Source organism: Manis javanica, chromosome 7 (assembly GCF_040802235.1).
Source record: "Manis javanica isolate MJ-LG chromosome 7, MJ_LKY, whole genome shotgun sequence".
In the NCBI taxonomy this organism is placed as follows: Eukaryota; Metazoa; Chordata; class Mammalia; order Pholidota; family Manidae; genus Manis; species Manis javanica.
Window position 1 is genome coordinate 6,231,204 of NC_133162.1, and position 22,928 is coordinate 6,254,131.

Here is a 22,928-nt window from a genome sequence, read left to right on the forward strand (position 1 = left end):
ATGAGCTTTGCCATGGCCTATACCAATTTTTTCTTGTTGTCCAGAGAAATACTGAGAAATACAGAGAAATATTGGGGTGTTAGCCTTCAAGAGGTTTTTGCTTTCAAGTATGACTTAGAGAATAGACAACAAATAATTCCAGATGTCCGTTTTAAAATTCTTTTACTCCACTGGATTGGGTTGGAACAGAGGTTGACAATTTTTTTAGACCAGAGTATCTGCAAGCACTAAAAACCAGAAAACATGGTAAACAGAGATGCAGGATGAAAATGCCCATTTTTTAAGCAGAAAAATATATGACTTTATATTAATGATATTGATGTGGTGATTAATAAAGAAATACATTAAATATGGACCCTATCAACTCTTTCCAATGAAATTGAATTGGCAGGCCTTCTGCTACCTGCCATTTTTAAGTTTTCATTTTTAAAAATTCCCTACGTTGCCTGTCAGAGCCTAGCGTCCTGGGGGCAGTGTTCCTGGGGAGAGCCCACACCCAGAGGCCCTCACCTGCCCACGATAAGGGTGGCAGAGGACTGACACATGCTCAGTAGTGGTGGCCATCGGCGGGGGTGGCCAGGAACGTGGGTGGGGAGGAGCAACGGCGGGCTCCGGGCTCTGACGGCGCTAGCCCCGTCTCGGGGGAGCTCCCTTATCCCGGAGGCAGCGGATTCTGCGCTTTCCTCCCACCGCCTTCCAGCGCCCTCCCCTCCCGGTCAGCCTGTGACGCCAGGCCTTCTCTCTCTGTCAGTTTCCCCCTCAATCTTCAATCCGTTTTCAAAGAAAGAGGCAGACTCTTCCGGTTCGGCCCTGACGAGGCCAGGGGTACTGCCGGATCCTGGCGCATGTTCAGCCCACGGGACCACGACCCCTCCAGCTGGTCTCCTCTGTGAGTCGGCCTCGTTCTTGAGGTACTAAGATGGAAACGTGGCAGCAGAGATGCCAGTCCATGAGCTTTTGGATTCAAATCCGTTAGGGAAGATAGGGATTCTTTCTCGGCCTTCAAACTGAATTCACTTTGCTCTCTGATTGGCCTGCTTTTGTCATGTGACCATTCCAGAACCAACCGTGATTGCCAGGGGAATGTGATGCTCTGACTGGCTAATGCTGGAGCAAAGGGCGGAATCATCTTCAACTAAGCCACATGGGATGAGACAGAAATTGGGGTTATTGCTGGAAGGGGGTAGGATGAAGGCTGAAGACGCAAGCCCAATGTCCTCCATACCATCCAGCTCCTCCTGCCCCCCAGATCCCCCTAACTACCCCTTTAAATTAAGATCTGGCCCCTAGGACTGAACCCTGGCCTTGCCCACTTGGCTGGTGCCCTTGGGGCCTGCCTTAATCTCCTTGAGGAAGAATCTGCCTTCTTCTTGAGGTGACGTTTTTACTGAAAAAATTAATCCTGGATATTAATGAGAAGCCAAAAGCTTTTCATTATATATTCCATACTGACATAATCTACCTTTTTGGGTCTGGCTCCTGAGGATGAAAGATATGGAGGTTTCATGATTATGGTCAGAAGAACCCACGAAGACACATTGCAGGTCCCAGCCTTCCTTCCTTCCTTCCTAAAGATCTCAGTAGGGATACTCCTGGAACCTGGAACTTTGTTATTCTTCATTGAATTCAAGGTCTGGGCTAAGGCCATGGGTCATGCTTCAGCAGACTGTAGGCTTCATATGATTTCACTTTCCATAGTGGAAGGCTTCTTAGACTGGATTCCACAGGAGCTGATGGGGGAAATCCTCTGCCTGCCAGAAGGGTGTAAGAAATGCTTCTACGGAATGTAGATCTAAATGTAGGTGTAATCTAAATGTAGATGCCATGGAAATGTATCATTCCTTAGGCAGTGAGCCCTGCTGAGTAGAGACTGTGGTGTCTCCACAACTATTACAGTGTGCAGGATTGCCTATAAATCACATATTCTGGAGCACATTTGTGACCTGAGCACAGCCAGCCTACCCCTTCCAGTTCTCTCTGTTCTTAGCGGATCATCAGTGATGCCATGTATTTTATGGCTTAATTTTCATGCCCTCTCCGTCTGGGTCTCGCAAACCCATTGAACTGTTGCAAAACATAGATCATACATCACTTGCTTTGTTATGCCTTCTTATTAAAAAATGTTTTAATTTTGTTTTTGTACAATAGCAACACATGCTCATTATGGAGTCTGGAAAAACCCAGTGAAGAAAAAACCCAAGTAATTCTAAAATTTTTGTGTAATCTTTCATTTTGCCATGAATATGTGTATGTATTTTTCCAAAAGAGGATCATTCTATATATGAATTTACCTTTCTTTCTTTACTTAACAATGTAAACATTTTTGGTGTCATTCTACATATGTATTTACCTTTCTTTTTAACTGAATGATGTAAACATTTTTTCATGACCACATGGGGTTCAACTTCATTATGGTTCCATTTTTCTCTCTAACAAATAGTGTAATGAGAACACTTGGAGATAAATCTTTGTGAGCATATATGGGTATTATCTTGGGGCAAGTTCTCAGAAGTAAAATTGCTGGATCATAAACTATGGATATTTTTAAGGCTTCTTGGGAGCTATTGCCACCAAAGTATTTTTTGCTGCCAATAGTGATTTCTTAATTCTTGGTCCTGATGCCAGAACTGGCAGCTCTGCTGAACAGAGATGAGAGGGCTTCTGGATGCCCAGTGGGGGGCGTGTCACCAGGACCCGACCTCTGCAGATGAGCCTTCCTGATACAGTGGCTTTTGTTCCTCGCAGATGAACTGGTCTCTACGGGTGCGACGGTCCCCGTGGCTTCTTGTGCAAATGCCTCTTTTAAAATTGTTGAATGCAGTCTCCAACTTGAGATCATGGTAATTCAAGAAGGCAGTGCTGTGCCCTCTGTTGCTACTCAGCTTACATCCTTGTGGATTTCCCACTGAACAAATCTCGATTTCTTCCTGAGGAGCACCTGTGGGTAGGGGCTCCCTTACCTGAGAGTTAGACCTTCTCTCTGGAGGCCAAGTTTAGTGAGGGCTTTGCCATTTGGAACTATCCAACCCCAGGGATTATTTTGCCTAGACAACGGCCTGATCTCCAGGAATGGCTGGTGGGGACTTTCTTGGGATGTGAACCAAGGTGTTTTCAGCAAGGCAGTTTTTTAAAACTGTGGGCTGACTGCCCTTTGTGGCCCTTACAGACGCCAGCAACAACTGGCCAGAGTAGGAGATGCTCGTTGGACCGTCCCTGGGCTGGCTACACCCAAGTCACAGCTCTCTGGCCAATGGGAAGTGAGAGCTGTTCTTGCTCTCAGGGCCCTAATTGGCTGATGGTACAATTCCATGCCTACTATTTTAAGGCTGTGTTTTGTAGCGCAAGCTTGGCAGGCTTGCCTGAGACATCTGGCAACAATGATCAGAATGCCTCTTTTTTCAAGAAAGCTCACAATCGATTCATCTATGGACTCACAAGGAAAGGCTCATTTAGTAGAGCCAACATGTTCCAAAGAAAAGTATATTTTCATTAACTAGCCTCAAAGCAGTAATTATATGTTCAGAGAACACAGCAAAATTTATTTCTAAATATTTGGCAGTGAAAAGTTGAAGGCACTGCGTGCACACACGTATGTGTGCATATTGTGTGTGTGTGTGTGTGTGTGTGTGTGTGTGTGTGTCCAACATGTTGCATGTGTTTTAAATCTAGCATCTTCCTCTCGGAAAGGAAGCAGGAAACACAATAGTAGACTTTGAAATTTAATTTTTAGCAACAGGATGTGTTTCTAAATATTGCTAATATATCAAAAGGAAAATGTGTAGTTAAAGGCTTTAAAATTGTCATCAAAGCAATTGCGAAGCAAATGAGGTGCCTTTTTTTTTTTTTAAGGATGGTGGTGTCTGAATGCTGAAAACCAAATTTCAACTAAGGATCAAAAGCAGCAGTGGTGTCTTTGCGTGAGATGCAAGCTGAACTTCCATGCTCCCCCGATCTGATTCACAGTTTATAATCACAGTTATCACAAAACCATTAAAAACCTATTAACTTGAATTCCCACAATTCCTTGAGGGCAAGGGCAAAGAGAGAGCAAAATAACTTTGAATGTAAATGCAACAAAACGTTCGAAAGGAGAGAATCTCTTTTAATTATGCCAGAGAAGGAAGATGTCTTATGGACGCATCCACCCTAACAGATGGCTGATGAAAGAATGCAACATGAAGTCTTCGGAGGCAGGGGATGTTATGAAAATGATTTCTCTGCAAAGAGACTGGTAAAGCATCTGCCCGTTCCAGACCCCTTTCTGGGAGGAGGGAGAGTAGATGACTTGTTACAGTGGGTTAACTGCTGGGTGGGTTGGCTGGGCAAACACTGTACGGTGGCAGATCGAATCAACTTGAAAAGAATCCCCAGCCCCATTCGGTGGAAGGAAAAGCCCATCAAATATCCAAGCCATTGTCGTGTGAGAAATTTGATTTCATGTTTTTCCACACTTCACTGACATTTCCCCTAACAATGCGGTTATGATGTACGGTAAGACACGGCGGTCAATAAGCTGTCCTGAGACTTCAGATAAAATGGAGAGTTCTTATCTCACTGCCGAACAATTAGAGGCATCATACTGCAGTGAGCTGTGTGCCTATCAATGATGGAGTCTGGTCCCGAATCTCTGTGCCCATCAGGGTGAGGGGGCACACCTGCGCATAGGGACGCTTGCTCCAAGCGGCCCACATGGCATGCCCCTGGTGGGCTGGACTCGTTCCTCACTGCCCCTTGTAAAGGAACATTGGAATCAGCCGAAGAGGAAAGCGCCATCTCTCTGCTGTCCCCTGCACTGATTCTGAAATAACTAATTCCAATCAATCCACCCTTAACCTCAAATGAGTTCTTCCTGCATGAATTACCCACATTCACTGCCCAGCTTGATCTTGTTTCTGCAATGGATAAAGCAAATGGCTCAGTCCAGAGGGAGTGGGTTATTGACTCAGTGCTTAATTAGGCACGCAGCCCTGATGTGGTCATTCTCCTACAGTCAAGACGACCGGACCGTGCACGGCAGAACCGTGAATTTGGTTTACTCTCATTTGCCTGAGCCACAGTTGAATCAATGGGGCAGCAATCTAAATTAAACATTAACACAACCTCACTGCAGCATGTTTATGTAACTGTGCAAAGAAACAGCATGTATCTCAGGGCCCTCCAGGGGAAAACATTATCCACTTCCCTACCTCTGTGTCAGGCACCATGAAGGCTGGCTTAGTACCGTCTAGAAAGATTTTGAGCACCTGAGGGAAAACCTTCTAGGTAAATATATCATAAACTCTTTCAGCTCCTATTTGGCTTCCAAATCTTCAGAAGTCTGGTTAGGACAGGGGCACTGTGCTCATCTGCAGGTGCAAGGTCAAATGTGCTCACAGGGCACCCTGAATCCACCATCCGTTCACCCTAAGACTGAGCAAGTATTGAACGCTGTCATGGCTGTGGTGGGTCTCAACTGGGTCCTGATTCTCTATGGCGGCACTTCCCCAACTTTCACATGCACACGAATAACCTGGCAGTCTTGTTAAAGTGCAGATTCTGATTCAGTAGGTCTGGGGGAGTGCCTGAGACCCTGCATCTCTAATAAACTCCCCAGTGATGCCAGGCTGCTGATCTAAGGACCACACTTGGAGCAGCAGGGCTAGTGGGAGGGATCCCTACCTTACAGGCAACTCAAACATTGGAGGGAAGGAGGGAAAAAAGACAGCCGGTGTTTTGGTAAAAAGGGAAGTTGGAAGCCAGAGGGGGGAATGGAAGCCCACAGGGGGCGGGCCAGTCCTCCCTCAGGTGAAGGGTTTCAGTGCCGTGTCCTGTCTAGTTCCTGAATGAGGGTATCGTTTACGGAGCTAGTGAGCAGGTGATATGTGAGCAGCAGGCAACATGGCAGGACTGTGGGTATTCCTATTTGCCTTTTAAGTCACACCCCTATTCCAGAAATGCCCTGGGATGTGAAGAAAGAGCAAGACCAAGAAAGGACAAGCTGGCGGCCATCCACAGGATTAACTGAGTCGATGAACCTCGGACCCCGGTGGAGCTGGAGAAAGTGGGGCCTAAAGCCAGAAGTCAGTCCAGTTCTGCCTTTTATGACTTTGTCTTATTATTATCTTTGTAACAAGGATCTTTTATTAGCTTGCAATTTCCTGCCAAGTTGATGAAATCTCCATTATGTTTTATGGTACAAACTAAGAGGATAAAGGAGATTTTAAAAGGCCTATGGATCTCTTCATCATTTAGGGGCCCTGCCTCCTTCTGCTGCTCTCCCCGTGTGGGGTAGACATGAACTTTCCATCACGTTCCAAGACACTGCTCATTTTCTCCCCAGCTGAAAAATATATATTTATTTTGCCATTTTGCTTTACGGCTCTGGAGGGTGGCGTTTTCCATTTTAGTACTCTCCGTCTTGAACCACACTTACAATTACCGCTGTCTTTTATTCTGTGTTTCCAGAGGATGATCCCATTCAAACTGCGAGAGGACAAAAGCAGCTGTCTTTCCAGGGGCTGAAAACAAAAGCATCAAACCTCCATGTAAACCTCAACAAACCGGGAGCACGCAGAGGAAAGAGGCATAAGAATCCCAGCAAGTGAAGAAGCGGGCATTGCACTAAATATTTCCACCTCTGTGTGAGCATCTGGAGAAAGAGTAAAGTCAGCGTGCCTGCTGCATTTTAGGGCACGTCTTATTTTAAGGTGCTTTTCTTTAAAAAGCCAGAGCTCTCAGTGGGCTTTTTGGTGTTGCTTGTTCCCTGTGTCTCTGCCTCCTGTTGACATTGGCCAGCTGGTCAAGGTCACAGAGGGCAGGTGCCTGTCCATAGTCCTCCGCCTGCCAGGAGGCCCTGAGTGGCCCGCCTTCTGCCCTCCCTGTGCTCCAACCAGTGCTGTCCTTTGGTGTGAAAGCCACCCTGGCCTTGAGTGACTCAAGCTCCACCCAACATCAGGGCCTCGGCAGGCTCTCCACCTGCTTGATGTGTGCTGCCCTCTTCCCACCTGCCTGGTGTGTGCTGCCCTCTTCCCTTGGCGCACTGCTGGCACCCTGTACATCTCACAGTTCTAACCACTTGTTTGTGTGGTAATGTCTATTCCCCACATGACAGAGCTTCCTGAAGACTGTGGCCATATTTACTATGTCCATCGCTGCGTCCAGTGATTGGCTGGATCACAGCATTTCTTTGAGGGACCAATGCTGCCAGTTATCAATGAACCGATAGCTTCAGGAGGAATGATTTGAAATGTTCATAGGCATTAATGTTTCAGCAAGGTTATAGAAAATTCAATCATTACAATGACAATGTCACATGTAAGTTGAATTTGGGGTGTCATGCATTTTGGCCCAGCCGAGGGTTTTTATAAATGTTACAGTGACTCTCTGCCTTTCAGTGAATGAACTTCCGAGTTGGTCATCTTTCTTGTCTTTCAAATGGTCTTACTTGTTTTGACTCAGGAATTGTCTCCTTGTGTGGAAGAGAGAGAGAGACGCAGTTCATTTATAGTTTGCAACATAACACAAAAAATGTACTTCCCATTTACTGACGCCAGAGCACTTTTCAAGATGTCATGCAAATGTGTGTGCATCCATGACAACTTCCATTAGTACCGTGTGAATCATGAATCATTATAAATGGAGCAATTGAGTCACCTTGATTCCGTTGCTGTTTGGGGAAAGAAACAAGAGAGTTTACCTCTCAGGGTGAAAGGAAATGTGTTTTATAATTCAGATGCCTGAGAATTTTTCAGATGGTCAGCATTTCACATGCAGATGGATTGGCTTTTTCCACAGGCAAATTACATTGACCAGGACTTGTGGATATCAATGTGGAGACGAAACTTTCATTTGATGGAATGACAAACTGAAGCTTGCCTGCGTGTGCAGGATCAGAGGGTTCTGGGGAGTATCCCAGGAGGGTGTGTACAGACATACGTGAAACTTTCCTGCGTAGTACCCGTAATTCCACCACTTTCTATCCTGCAAAAGACAGCAAGTCATCAATCAAATAAGGAATGGAATATTGGCACTGAGAACCCATGGGAGAGAGAGAGACACATGTACCTTTAATAAAATCCTTAATGCTTTGGACGTAAAAGATCTAGAAGTCAAAGTGTACAACTGTCAGGTCAAAAAATAGGTTGGTTAAAACAATCTTTTATAAATGTTGTAGATAGTCCACTAAAGATAATTTTTGGTTGGCCAATAATTTATCAATAATCAATGTGAAATCAATAATTTTGCCTTAGTGCTGTTTGAAAACGGTGCTGGCATGTAGTGCATATTCAGTAACTGTTTGTTGAACGAGTGAATAAGTGCTGCCACGCGGTCCTGTTGCATTCACAGACACTCCCTAACCGGCTGTTCCGAGCTGCGGCATTCCAGGGCTGGGGGTGCCTGAGAGCTATGGGACTTGTTTTCAGAACGGTGGGTTGCAAAGTTTGGCCCAGTAATTCAGACTTCTGAAAATAATAACATCAACAAGGAATAGCCCTACCCCAGTCTGCGACTGAGAAATCCTAGCTGAAGAAAATAAATGGAATTTTATTTTTCCTGGCTGGGTTTTCTTTATTTAGTTTCATTTTCTGGGACAAATTTGTTAGAATTTTAAACAATCATTCAGAAAGGGAAAATTGGAACACAACTTAGCTAATGATCATGTATCTTGTTCAATAGAGCATAAGACTAAATACAGAGGAGATGCAAACTATATTTAAAAATGAGATTTCGGTTCTAAAGGATTTTCTGCTCCATCAGGGGAGACAAAGCGAATGCACATGAGGTACTGTGCTGGAAATGGCACTGCCTTTAGGTTTTAAACTCTCTCAGTCCCGGCCTCCCCCCCAACCTTGCTTTCCTTTTGGTTTTGGGGTGTGGGAGAGGCAGCAATTCCGTGCTAGCCCACCCCCTTCATTTGTGCAGTGCTGCCCCGCTGGGCTCCACCGGGGGGCCTCCGGAGAGGCACATGATGTCAAGCATTTGGCCCCTGGCCCACCAGAGGTCACCGTAGAGAGGGATGGTGACTAAGAGGCAGGCATTTAGACAGGCCCATTTAATTATGCAAATTAAAGGAAGGGTATTAAAGCAATCCGTCTTGACGTAACTGCTCAAGAATTCAACAGCAGAACAAACCCTGTTTCATGCTGGCGTTGAACTTGGCCTCAGTACATCTGGGCTCCAGTGTGGGCTCTGCCACGTGTTAGCTGTGTGACTGGGCGAGTCTGGCAGGAACACAATGGCCTACTCCGAAAAAGGATAGTTTCAAGAAGGATTTCATCTTAGAGATGCGGGCAGGGCTCAGGAGCTGACAAGGAGCCAGGCAGAGCGGGAAGCCTCGCCCACTCCCTGGCCGAAGGGGCTGGGGAAGGCAGCTGCTAACAGCAAGAGCTGCAGCTGTGGGAGAGGGGCTGCTGACCAGAGAGTGGAGGTCGGTGGCGGAACTCAGCTCCTTCCACACGCAGTGAGGCCCGGTGGACAGGCAGCCTGGGAGATCAATACTTTGACCCAGATGGGTACCGATCCTATGTGTACATCTCTCCCTGACTCCAGGCTCAGTGATGTTAGTAGCATAAGACCATGGTAGGAGTATTTACACCATGGGTTTTGGCAAAACACCACTATAAATCGGACAGTTTTTTCCCTGAAGAGCTGGTTGTTTACCATTTACCAGCACACTTTTGCCTTGACCTACGTCTCCCTGCCCTTCCAGTCCCAGTGGTTCTGCCAATTGGACGAATCCAATCAGAGCCAAAGGGTAAGGGAACAGGAGATGCGGTCTTTGCAGGCTGGATCCGGGGCACGGAACAGGGTGGGGATGGCTGGAGAAGAACCGGAAGCAGGGCCTATGGGAGGGAAGTGACCAGCGCATCTCCCAGGGTTGTGCCGACAGTCCTATGAAACAATAAATGTAAGTACTTGGTCAACACCGAAGTGCTTTTCATATGTGTCTTTCTTATTTTTGCGAAGCACTTTGCAAAGTACTTTTCTGGGGTCTACATCCTTTGTCACCACGCTGCTGAGGGGTAGACGGCACCTTCTCTTTTCCTGCCCCGGAGAGTCCAGGGAAATGCAAATTTAAGATGAGAGCGCATCTTACATGCATCTGTGACCGAGCCTTTGTTTGCGCTGGATGCTTGTCCCGTGCCTTTCACGGGGCTAGAACGGGGCTAGAACCACCAACCTAGCTGGACAGTGGCCCCACCAGGACAAAGCCTATTTCACAGCCTCTCCCACACCGAGGTGTGACCACGGAACCGGGTTCTGGCTCACAAGGTGAAGTATTGCGCAGCCCGCTGCAAGCAACCTTCCTTAGAAGGAAGCGGCGAGGGTGCTGTGGTCCAAGGGGCTGGCACTGCCCGGCGCCGCGCACTGGCACTCACCCTTCCCTGCTCCCTCCCCTTCTCCACCCTGCTGCCTGGAATGCGGATGCCACCTCTGGGGCAGGAGGAGGGCAGCCGGCAGAGAAGTGAGAGGCGGAGGGAGGCTCACCGCTGGGGGAGGGTCAGAGGAGTTACTCTTACTCTCACACGGAACGGCCAAGAGGATTGTCAGGACACAGTATTAAAAAGTGGAGAAAGGAAGGGAGAAAGAAAAAGAATGAGAAAGAAGGAGAAGAAAGAAAAGAAAGAGAAGCAGAAATCACACCCGTGAGTAGAAGAGAACACCCAGGCGCAGAGTGAACAGCCCCTCTCCCGAGCAGCCCTGCAGCCCCTGCAGCCCGGCCGGCTTGGGGGCTGGTGGACTGCGGAGCTGCGGAGTGACTCGGAAGCCGTCCCTGGCTACGTGACCCTTGTCTCCTCATTTGCAAATGCCAAAGGTTGTCATGGACAATAAGTAAGCCAGAAACACGTGAAAGTGTTTAGTGCAGCACAGCAACTGGTGTTTCATAATTACTTGTGATTGTGGCTTCCTGCGGCCTCCCGGCGGTCAGGTGGGTGCGCAGGGCGTTCCCACAGTGCGGTCGGGGCTGGGCCTGGAGGGCAGCCTGGGGCCTGGGCATGGCGAGGCCACCCACTGCACAGCGTCGCCCCTGCCTGGATTCAGCTTACTTACCTGAAAACTGAGAGGCTGGGATGGATGGTTACCATGGGGATGTTCAACTCCAGTATCATCAGTTTGAGGATTTAGGGGGCACAAAAAGTTTGCCATCATCTCAAAACTGTCTTGTCCTCTGACACGTTTCTGGCGCCTCCTCCCCGGAGGCCTGGTTGCTCCCTGCCTCATATCTGGGTAGCAGGAGCTGCAAGGTGCCCACTGCAGGAGCTCCAGGGCTTGGAAGGCCCGTGCTCCTCCCCCGCTGTGGTGGGTGGGCTCTGCTTCTATGACAACAGTGGACTTTCCTCCTGGAGACGCTGAGAATTCAAGGTCAGGAACGGGGAGAGGAGGCTCCCCATCCAGTAGAGCTCCTGAGGCAGGGGAGAGGTAAGAGGCGACCTCAGCCACCTTTAGCTTCCTGCAGAAAATGGCCAAAGGAAGGCGCTTCAACCCGCCTTTAGACAAGGACGGAAGATGGGTAAGACGGTGCCCTCTCTCACCTTTCTCACGCCACGTGGGCGTGCTCAAGGGCGCAGAGCTGAGTTCAGATCCTGCCTCTGCCCCTTACCTTGGCATGACTTGATGAATCACTTCACATAGACTCAGTTCCTTCATCTGTGAAGTGGGAATCTCATAGCACTCTGGGGAGGATTAACTGTAATCTTGTGTGTAAAACGCTCAGCACACTGGCATCTTGTGAATGTCCACTAGGCAGTAATTGCTGTACGCTCTACTTTTTCTTTTTTCCCTAACATCTATCTTCTAACATAGGTAATTTTATTACATTATGAGTGTTGTTTGTCTCCCTCTCCTGCAATACAAGCTCCACGGAAGCTGGGATGTTTGTCTTTTTAATTCACTGATTATATCAGAGAACACTGTAGCAATAATACATAGAAAAGTTAACATTTTTTGTTTCTTTAAAAGGAGAAGAAAAAGGGAAAGCACCTTAGATAATTGGGTGTGAATGCCCTAAAAAACCAACTGTACCCACCTGGGCATGACCTTGGTTAAGCAGTTTTGTCTTTCTAAATCTCAGTTTGTTAAATGGAAGCATAGTATACCAAGGTTAGAGGGCTATCACGATGAATGAGATAAGTCATACAAAGTGCTTAGTGTAATACATGGAAACACAGTTATATATATATTCTTTCTTGTATATTTTGCTTCATTCCACAAAGATTTATGGTAATGTATGGAATATATTCACAATAAAATAATAAAGTATAAAAAAACAGAACCAACTTAAATATATCTTGGAATAGAGTCAAAGACTGGGAAAATATAGATATATAGGCCTATGACCTACAAACTGGCTATTTGGGCATCAAATTTGACTCTGAGATCCTTGGCAGCCAAAGTATAAATGGGAAATAGTGTTGTAACTGAGTGAAAAAATGGCATCTCTGCCTTCACATTGTATCAGTTACCTTTGTTGCCTTAATGTTTGGGTCAGAAAGCTTCTGCTCAGCCCTTAGCCCTGCAGGTCTGCAATATAGCCTTGTTAACCATCAAAAAGAATTTTGCTCATGACTTGAGATTGATGCAACCAGTCGTTTACTCAAAATTCACCTTCCCCTGGAGTTAAAGAAGAATGTACAAAAATGATGACTGTATTGTCAAGGACTTACAGAGATATCATGGCAGACCCATGTCAACAAAATGACTGGAGTCAACTGACCAAGGACAGTTTCACAACGGTCCTCAGACCCTTGCTGATGTCCAGACATCTGAGTCAATCATCACCTCCTGGCCTTAAACCCCTCTTGACGACCCCCTTCCTTAATATAAAAGAAGCTTGAAATCAGCTCTAAGTTAAGATGGTGCTTTAGGGCATTTGACCACTATCTTCTTGGTCTGCTGGCTTTCTAAATAAAGTCGCTTTCCTTGCCCCAACGCCTTGTCTCTCGACCTAGCATGTCATGCAGCGAGTGGCACGAGCCTGGACTCAGTGGCAGTGTGAGATGCGTAACACTAATTGGTCATGAAGAGTATAAGGGCTTATATTTCTCAAGTAACAATCGATCCCTAAGTAGGCAGTTCAGGGTTGGTACAGACGCTCTGTGGAGCCAGCAGAGGCCTAGGTTCTCAGCCTACTGTCATCCTTACTGCAGGGCTGTTCAACACAGGCGTGTAAATGAGGGGAAGGTCAAAGGACAAAAATGACAGGAGGCATTTGTCAGCTAAGTCTGCCCCTTTTTATGGGGGAAATCAAAGCTTTCCCGGGAGCTCTGCCCCACAGACATCTGCCTTCATCTCATTGGGTCACATGGCCAATTTAGCTGCAAGAGAGTTTGGGGAGGTATGTTTTGACCAACAACGGCAGGGTTCTCTTGTAAGAGAGAAAGTAATAAAAAACATTTCTTCTCCCACTGTGGTCCCAGGAATGCACACAGGCTGGATTTTAGGTGGGGAGGCATTATCTCCCCAAGTCTGGCTTGAGCCCGTGGTGTGGGTTCTCTCTGCTGCCAGCACCTAATAACATCAAAAGAATAGTGTGCTGATCACGAAGTTTCCCAAAGTGACTTGGAGATGAGTTGGGAAAATTGAAGAAATCGTTGGCTTTGAGTCAGCAGCAGCCCGTTTGGGAAGACAGTAATTGCCACATTAGAGGTGACAGTCATTTTGCAGTTGACCTTGCTGGTTGTAATCTGGCTGTTGCCGGGTAGGAAAGGCTTTTTCCACATACTTTCACCTCCCTATTGAATATTTCAGCCATTGAGTGATTGAATGCAGCAAAAATGTCACCACCAACCTGTTAAAAAGCTGTATTTCACAGTTACAATATCTAACAGAAGGGTTTATTTCACAGCTATCATGTTATGGCCCTTAAATATATATATTAAAAGAGTGAAATTAAAATGCTGAAGCCATTTTTTTTATAGCAATTTAGTCCACAGACTTGCAGAATACAAATGAACTCAAGCCAGTTGTCATTTAGCTGGTGAAAGGGACCATTCCTGAGGTTAGAACAGCCCCACACCCCCAGCCTGATTTTCCATAGCTTCCCAGACAGGACAATCGACACAATCAGACTGGAGAAGGGAGAAGGGAAAGATGATGAGTCTGGAGACCCTTTGTATTAGTTATATTTACTTAAGTAATTTTTATAAGCATTTTAAAAATATAACAGAATAAATTAGAAATGCATAGGTTGACCTTGAAGAACTGCTAGGATATATTGTTAAGTGGAAAAACAAGGTGCAAAACAATATTAACGCATGGTACAATTTTTGCAAAGCAGTGTAAGTCCCTTCTGCAGATACAGGTGTTTGCGTGTAATCACATGAGCTCTCTGCTGTTAATATGTTATTGATCTGGGTGGCAGTGGGGGTGACAGGAAGGAGAAAGAGAAAGTTTGTTAAATGAAAAGGTATTTATAATGCTTAGAAAACACATTATAATACAACCTATGCATGCAAAATTATATGTATCTATGGGTCTATGATCGTATGGAGATGTGTGAAGAGTGACCATAGCATTAAGAAAGGGTGATGCAATTTCAGGGGAATTTGTTTTCCACATACATATATTTTTTATTGTTTGCATTTTTTAAAACCGTGAGTGTGTATTATGACTCTACCCAGAAAAAAATACCATTATTTTTATTTTGGAAAAAGAAGACAATGTAATAGATGCATTTCATTAAGAAACATTTATGCGGTGGAAAATGATGGTGGCAAGAAAGCCTTCCTCCTTCCCCATTCCCTCCGTCAGGTGACCTCAGCATTCAGGCAGGCCTGTGTGCACAGTGGCTTCCGGTGGGTGTGTGGTCGCTCCATTGGCCTTGATTCCCATTTCCACTCTCCTCACCCCATAGCAGCCATTCAAATGTGTTTAATGGGAGTTCCTTCCTTCGGATGTGTGCTTGTAAATTATGTATTGTCATTTTGTGTGCATGGATTATTTATTTACATAAATGGTGTTGGGCTATGGATCTCATTCTGTTTCTTTCCTTTTTTTCCACTCAGCACTGCATTTAGAAGACCTCTCCACGGCTGTGCGTCATCTAGCCTGTAGCTTCTCCCTGCCACGGGAGCACCCCACCAAGGACACAACATACAGCACATCATCTCCCCAGTTTCACATAAATAGTAACATACTCACCACACTCTGGTGCAGCTATTGAACCAAGCCACCTGCATACACAGCTCATCTGTGACTTGAGAGGGAAAAAGAGACCCTACCAGTGTTGGGCAATATCCTTATAAACCAGGAAGGGAGGAAGGAAAAGGGCCAGAGGGTGGCAGTGGGTTTGAGAGCAGGGAGAGGGCAGCTGAAAGCAAAATTAGACTCTGCCAGCAGTTACTGAGTGCTCCCCATGTTGCGTGCAATTTCTCTTTTAATCTCATCTACCCTGTCCAGGAGGTATTATTATTCCCATTTTACAGATAAAGAAACCAGGGCTTGGAAATCCAAATCCCTTGCATAAGCCTCACCTTGTAGGAAACGGGGGTTGGACTCAGGACCTTGGAATCCAAAGCCCGTGACGCAACCACATCATGCTTTTTCCCATGTGGGAATTTTCACCAAGAACTGAGCTCTTGTTTTTTGTTTGTATTTTTGTTTCCATCAATTCTTCTAGAGATCCCACTGCAAAGCCCACTTTGTTGGGGTGGCTTTTAAGAGGTGTTATTTAAATACAATTGGGGTGAGCTACAGTGGCCATTGGGGGCTGCCCACATCCCCCTTGGGGAATGAAGGATGCCCTCTGACCCCAGCTGCTCCGAGGCGGCCCTCAGTGGATTCCTTGGCTGAAGAGTCCAGCCTCCTCCAGGCCATGCCTTCTTCCTGGGGCACCCCACACCAGTGGCTGGTCCACGACATCCAAAGCCCCATGGGGTTAGTTGAGGCCTCTGTTGGGACCACCTCCCTTCACCCAGCCCTGTTTCTGTCCCTCTTGTTCATAGGGAGATACCAAGAGCCTCCCCAAATAATCTTCATTTTCTTCATTTTTTGGCTTTGAATCCTACCCTTATTTTTCCCACCTAGACTTTCCCCACCTCCTACCATTCTACCTTCTCAGGGGAGCGTCAGCTGGGGCCCTGCATCCCTCTCCTGCTCCATGTCTTAGGGTCTACCTCAGACCTGCAGGATGCCGGCTCACCCCTGTGGCATGGGCTGGAGCCCTCGCCCCATGCATGGGGAGCTCCCTGACCCACAGGAGGATCTCAGCGAACCCATTCTGTCTTCTCCCGGTCTGTCAGCTCTCTCTCACCAGGCCCTGCCCTCCCCACCAGGCCATTGAAACATTTCCAGGCTCCAGTGAAGCTGGGGTGGCCCCCATAACTGGAGATGACCGGCAGTGATGGTCATGGGCCATTATGATATTTTTTGTCTTGGAAAGAATACTTGAAAATTACAAAAATTATGCCATTTCCATCGCATGCCAGAAGCACCCAAATTGCATTTTAATCACTTTACAGAGGAAGCTCTGATAGTTGGCTTAGAGCTTCAGATATGTCTGGTTTTAATCAAGGCATGTGTTCTTTTTCCAGTTCCCTCACATCAGACTAATGCAAAGCACGCCCGAATCTACCACCAGTGCTATGTTAAAAGAACCCCACAGTCCACATTTGTCTCAGCAAGCGGAGGGCAAGCTACCGCCGATCTACAAAGTCCGGGAGCAGGTGAGTCCAGTGCACTGGCCATGGCCGTGCACCCCTGTGGCTCTCCAGGGGGGCAGCACCACTGCCATTTCTGGCCAGACAGTTCTTCCTTGGAAGCAACGGCTCATTTTCCATCCCTGGGTCCCTAGATGCTGGTGGCATCTCTTCCTCATGCCCTAGTCACTGTGACACCTTGTTCTCTAGAAGGAACTACCTCCCAGCCTAGGCTATCAAGTTATTCAACACCTTTACGGGAAGCAGCACCCTGGTTACAGCTCACAGCTCATGACATGTCCATTGGCCTCCCCAGCCCACTCGTGAGCAGCCTCAGCGGCGTGAAGTGGCCTGCAGGGGGAGCTGGCGTTGACGTCACCCTCAGCTAACTCACTCTGCCCGTGTGGCCAGGCCCTGGTCATCCAGGTCCTTACTGGGCAGATGAGGAAGTCGGCCTACTGGTCTCCAAGTCCTCTCCAGTGTTTGATTTTGTGAACCTATGAACTTTTCCTTTCTTCCAAAGAAAGTGTTTGGAAAGAGAATTTTCGTGATGTTCAGTAACTTGGTAAAGAAGTTGAATTTTAAAGCCTGGAGTTGACGTGCACACCTACGTACGGCCTCACTGTCCACTGCTGTCTGCCCGTCCCTGGTGACGGGTTTAATCCTCACTGAGAGCTCCCTTTGCCTCCCCATCTTCCTTCCACGTGACTGTACGTAGTTCTGCAGGCATCCTGGGGTTCTGATGTGTGCCTTTTCATTTCTTCCCCTGACTTTTCCAGCAAGCAGTAAATAACAACTTCCCCTTCTCCATGCACGACAATCGGCACTGCTTTCAGAACTCTGGCCACTACCTGGACTCTGTGAGTATTTCTCTCCAAATTACTAGTAAAGCAGGGAGTGACACCAGGGCCCTTGATTTTCTGAGGTACATGAAAGATACAGGACTTCTTCCAGAGGAAGGTCGAAATGAAAACCTCCTAACAGGTGACACAAATGCATGGAGCTCTCAAACTCCACGTGGCTGTCAAAGTCTGCATGAGCCTCCTGCCTGTGTTTCTGTGTGCTTCAGACTCTCCAAGAGCCTTTTCATAAACTGTCGCATTTGTGAGCTTTCTTACGAAAATCCGTCAAGGGAAGGGGTATTGCCTATGTGTGTCTCTGGGTGGCAGAGCCAAGACCCACAAAGAGAGGTCAAAGAGAGAGGAGCTTACCTGATATAAAGAAGGACTTCCTAATACCTGGCGCTATCTTTGCTCTAAGGTGGTGAGTTCCCCATCCTTGGAGAAAACAAAGTCGTATAGCACTTGTTTTTGGTGGTAAACACAGCGTTGTGCAATGGAAATGTATTGGGAGTATATATGTAATTTTAAGTTTTCTAGTGTCCAGATGAAGTAAAAAGAAAGAGGTGAAATTATTTTTAATAATGTATTGTATTTAACACAAGAATTCCCCAAATGATCAATTTCACATGTGATCAATATAAATATTGTTAATGAGATATTTAAATCCCCCAAGCTACATCTTTAAAATCCAGGTTGCATTTTACACTTATGATACCTCTCAATTTGGAAAGCCCACATTTCAAGGGCATGTGTGACCAGGGCTATCAAACCCTACAGGGCAGGTGAACGCATCTTAGGTACAGGGTAGTATTAGGAGATCTCTGAGAACCCTTCCCAAACCTGAAAGTCCACGGTGGTGCTAATGATGAATTAATCATACTCACCATTTATTAAGCATCTGCCGCATGCTAGCACTTCATACTCTCATTAGATCCTCACACCACCACCTCTGGTTAATACTCTTGCCATGCCCAGTTTAGAGATGAGGAACCTGAGAACGCGTGAAGTCAAACAACTTGCCCAAAGTTACTCCTTCCTCGAGGCTGCAATAACTAAGCAACACTGAGGTGGTTTAACCTAAAAAAAGTTTGGTTTGCCCCAGCAGAGTGTTGAATATGAAATAGATTACCCACTTTGCCTGCCTCTCTAAATGGAAGGTTTAAAACGGTTTTCTAAATTACCAAAGTAATTTCAAATAATACAGAATTATATAAAATTAAAAAAAGGAAACATGTACTCTTATTTTCACTCCTCACAATCTCACCTTGATGATTCACTGAGAATGGCTTAATGGGTAAAATTGGAGAATTTTTGTAATTCCTATGCAAACACACACACACAAGTGTGTATCTTTTTAATGATATAAATAGGATTATACAACATATATATTCTATCAGCTATGCTAGTCTCATAGAAAGCATTGGAAGCTTTCCAGCCCTATTCTGGAATAGTTTACATAATGTGTGGATTTTTCAGCTTACTGAAAGTTAGATATTGCCTATAAAGTTATTTATGTTTGATATCTTTTTATAGTAGCTTTATAAAATACCTTTTGAATTTCTCCCTAGACTGTTAATCTATTCAAACTCCTATCTCTTCTTGAGTAGGTTTTGCTGATCCATGTTTGTCTAAAATTCGTTAATGTCTATGTAACCTAATATCTATTTCTTTCTAGTCTTTTGTCCAAGCATCGTGTTTTCTTTTTTAGTTTTCATCTAGTTATGATCAAATTGGAGGCACAATTTTGACTCCATAATCATTCTCAGGCTCACATGTGAGATTCTGAGAGTTGATGAGGCAGCCTGTGGACACAGACCCGGAGGTGATGCTCCCTTCCGGGAACCCTCTGGGATGGGTGCACTGAGGGCCCCTGGGTGCAGGGAAACACCTGGGCTCCCTGGGAGTCCAGCCTTGCTAACAGGCTGTTTCTGGTTGGGGTCTCTCCAGCTCCGCCTTTGTGTCTCTAGATGTCCAGTCCCCTGGTGGGCATGGGAGGCTGTGAGAACAACAACAAAACACCACCGGCATGTTTTGAGTGTTGATTTACAGCCTTCAGCAGGTTGGAGGATACCTCCTACAAGGTGACATATTGTGCATATAAACATAGGATCATAGGATGTCATGTAGCTGGTTTTACTAAAGACCTCAGAACCGCGTGACCTTGAATATTTTTCTCCTAATCTTCTTGTAATTCTTCCCTAGGGTCTGGGACGACGGAAGATCTCCCCAGACAAAAGGCAACATGCTTCAAGAAATTTCAATCTTTGGGCATGTGACTATGTTCCATCTTGTCTTGATGGCATTTCAAATAACCAAATATCATATGTCCGTCAGGAAGGCATGGTGGGTCCAATATTCAGACGCTTTCCAAGACATTATAGTGAGATATGGAATGCTTTTAAATTTATTCCTCAGCAAAGCTATACAGAGTTTTTGAAAAAGAATTCATAAGTAAGGTTTGCTGTTGACAAAAAGGCTAGTTCTCCATTGGAGCCCTAATACTTCTGGAAGATTCTTGATGAATTTTGCAGTCTTGGTATTTTATCAAACGTTCTGAAAGTGTGTGTCTTCTGATTTGGTGCTACTTTAAGTTGCATATAAGGTTTATTTAGAATTAGAGATTAAAGACTGTATATGCCTTAATGCCGAGTGAAGTTTTCTCAAAGTGATAATATAGAGATTAAAGTTTTTATATTGAGAAACTAGAAGGCAACAGATATGTTACCATTCCCGACCTTTACAGTAGTTTAATGATTTTTAATAAGGTTTAAAAACATTCAAGTCCTTATAAAATAAAGATATGTGAAGATATACACATTTTAAATGAGTATATTTTAAATGAAAATGTATTTAAGTGAATTTTAAGACTGCCACACTAACTTTTAGGGGAGTTTAAAAATCACATAATTAATACATGATTACATTTTCATTTTGAAATTTCAAACAGTATAGAGAAAGCAGGAGTCCCGCTTGATTTTACTACATCTCCAATCTTGGTCCTGTCCCCAGATGTCAGTTAACCATTTGTTTTTATTCTGTGCATTTATAATCATGTACATGTACATAACCACCTAAAATTTTTGAACATAAAGTGTGTTATACCGTACATAGCTTTCTTCTGATATTTAACAGTGTATCTTGGAATTGTTGTAGTGTCTTATGAAGGGACTGGTTCGCTTTTTAAACTCCCGCCCTGGATTCCCTAACATGGATGCACCATGTGTTTAAAAATTAGCTTCGTATTAGTGAGCATTTGAATTGTTTCTAATTTTTTGCTGTCAGATCTGGTGCCTTATGCCTGATCAACCTCTCTGGGTGCATGTTTACATGAACTGCTGGAGTAATCTCTGAAAAGTTACCTTTTTGGTAGAGCTGGGTTGGAAGGTATGCACAACTGAAGTTTTATTAAATGCTCCCACATTACTTTAGCAAATGACTGGGCCAATTAAACTACTGATGGTATCTGTGCATTTGTTTCTTTCCCCTCAAATTATCTTTTAAATATTTAATGATACTTAAGAGCCAAATGGGAACTTGTCATGTTCTTATTTTGCATTTCTCTGGTTATTAGTGAAGTTGAGCATTTTTTCCTACTCCATGGCCATTTATGTTTGTTTCCTTTCTATAACCTGCCTGGTGTCACCATTATTCTATGCCACAATTTTCTTGCTTATATTTGGATATTTTTCCTATAGGTGAATTTTAGAATAAGCTTGTTGAGTAAATTCATTGGAAATTTGATAGGCATTTCCCTGATTTAGATAATAATTTATGGGAGAATTGAAATCTTTATACCATGTGAGTCTCCCCCACCAATTTATTCAAATCTTATTTTATGTTCTTCAGTAGTTTTATAATTTTGTTCACATGGATCTGATATGTTTATTTTCAGTTTTTTCCCACATATTTTGACCTTTTGTGGCTATTTTTGATGTTTGTTTTTTAAGGTACATTTCAGAGTGGTTTTGCCTTATGTCAAAAAGCTATTGATTTCTGTTTGTGAAGTCATATTTGACACCTGGCTAAACTGCTAATAATAATAAATATTCTAATAAAATAAAAATAAAGTTCTGATGATTTTTCAGTTGATTCCCTTGGGTTTTTCTACATAGATAATTACAGCATTTACGGAAGTGATCATTTATATCATTTCTAACATTTATACCCTGTCATTTTATTGTATCAGGTACAATTTGAATATCAGTGCATTTTGCATGTCCTTATTTTATTCCTGAATGTAATCAGCTGCTGCTTACGTGTCAGTCTGCTGTGGAAGCCTGACTATTGTTGCAGGTTTCAGATAGATGACCTTTATCTAGTTAAGACTCTTCTCTTATTCTTTGTTTCTTGTTTTTATTCTCCTAAAATATTTTTAAAGTGTATGTACAGAAGAGATTTTTCAAGGAAAATGAAAAATAAACAGTGAAAAATAATTTTCCCCACATCTCCCATTCTCTCTCCCAGTTATAGTCCTGTTGACATTCTTTTTTTTTTTTTTTACATGATGGACAAGTTCTTACATAGTGAGTAAGTTCTTACATGGTGAACAGTACAAGGGCAGTCATCACAGAAACTTTCGGTTTTGATCACGCATCATGAACTATAAACAATCAGGTCAAATATGAATATTCGTTTGATTTTTATACTTGATTTATATGTAAATCCCACATTTCTCCCTTATTATTATTTTTATTTTTAATAAAATGCTGAAGTGGTAGGTAGATGCAAGATAAAGGTAGAAAACATAGTTTAGTGCTGTAAGAGGGCAAATGCAGATGATCAGGTGTGTGCCTATAGACTATGTGCTAATCTAAGCTAGACAAGGGCAATAAAACATCCACGGATGCGGGAGATTTCTCTCAAAACGGGGGGGGGGCGGGGTGAGGTTCTAAGCCTCACCTCTGTTGATCCCCAATTTCTCACCTGATGGCGCCCCTGAGACTGTGCCTGCCTGTTGACATTTTTTAATGTGCATCCTTTTCCAGCTGGTCTGGGCACAGATTCGCCCTCGCTCCTTCCCTCTCCCCCTCTGTCCCCCTCTTTCTCCCGCTCACACGCACACCCTGAACAAAGGTCGACGGGAGACATCATGCCACGGTTGCTTTCTGCTCTCCACGACCAGCTAACTCTTAGGAGTATGTCTGGGAAGTTTCTAAGTCATTCCATATACATACTTTCAAACCTGACTTTTTTTCTTTTAAAGAAGCATGGTTGCCTAGCATTTCATTGCATGGATGTATCGCAGCCCTGTAATCTCCCAATGGCCATTTAGGTAGTTTTCAATCTTTTCTTACTATAAATAATCTGGAATAAACATGTTTATAGTTAAATACTTGCATGCATATATGAGCATTTTTATATGGTAAACTCATAAAAATAAACTTTTTCAACTAAAGAATATGTAGCTGTAAAATTTTAGCTCATATTGTCAAATCTTCTAAAAGAGGCCATGCTCCAATTTATAATTTCC

At 44.6% G+C, this 22,928-nt stretch overlaps 1 protein-coding gene and 1 long non-coding RNA gene across 2 annotated transcripts; both read left to right on the forward strand.

The window, feature by feature from the left end:
* Nucleotides 1-5,169: 5,169 nt before the first annotated feature.
* Nucleotides 5,170-7,280, forward strand: LOC108410197 (uncharacterized). The gene is made up of 3 exons (XR_001856433.3): nt 5,170-5,262; nt 5,932-6,059; nt 6,445-7,280. It is a non-coding gene; the product is annotated as an uncharacterized lncRNA (long non-coding RNA).
* A 4,083-nt stretch (nt 7,281-11,363) lies between these two features.
* Nucleotides 11,364-22,333, forward strand: TEX36 (testis expressed 36). The gene is made up of 4 exons (XM_017681148.3): nt 11,364-11,491; nt 16,512-16,643; nt 17,396-17,476; nt 19,661-22,333. The coding sequence occupies exons 1-4, from the start codon at nt 11,441-11,443 to the stop codon at nt 19,907-19,909; spliced, it is 513 nt and encodes a 170-aa protein (XP_017536637.1). The 5' UTR covers nt 11,364-11,440; the 3' UTR covers nt 19,910-22,333.
* The last annotated feature ends 595 nt before the right edge of the window (nt 22,334-22,928 follow it).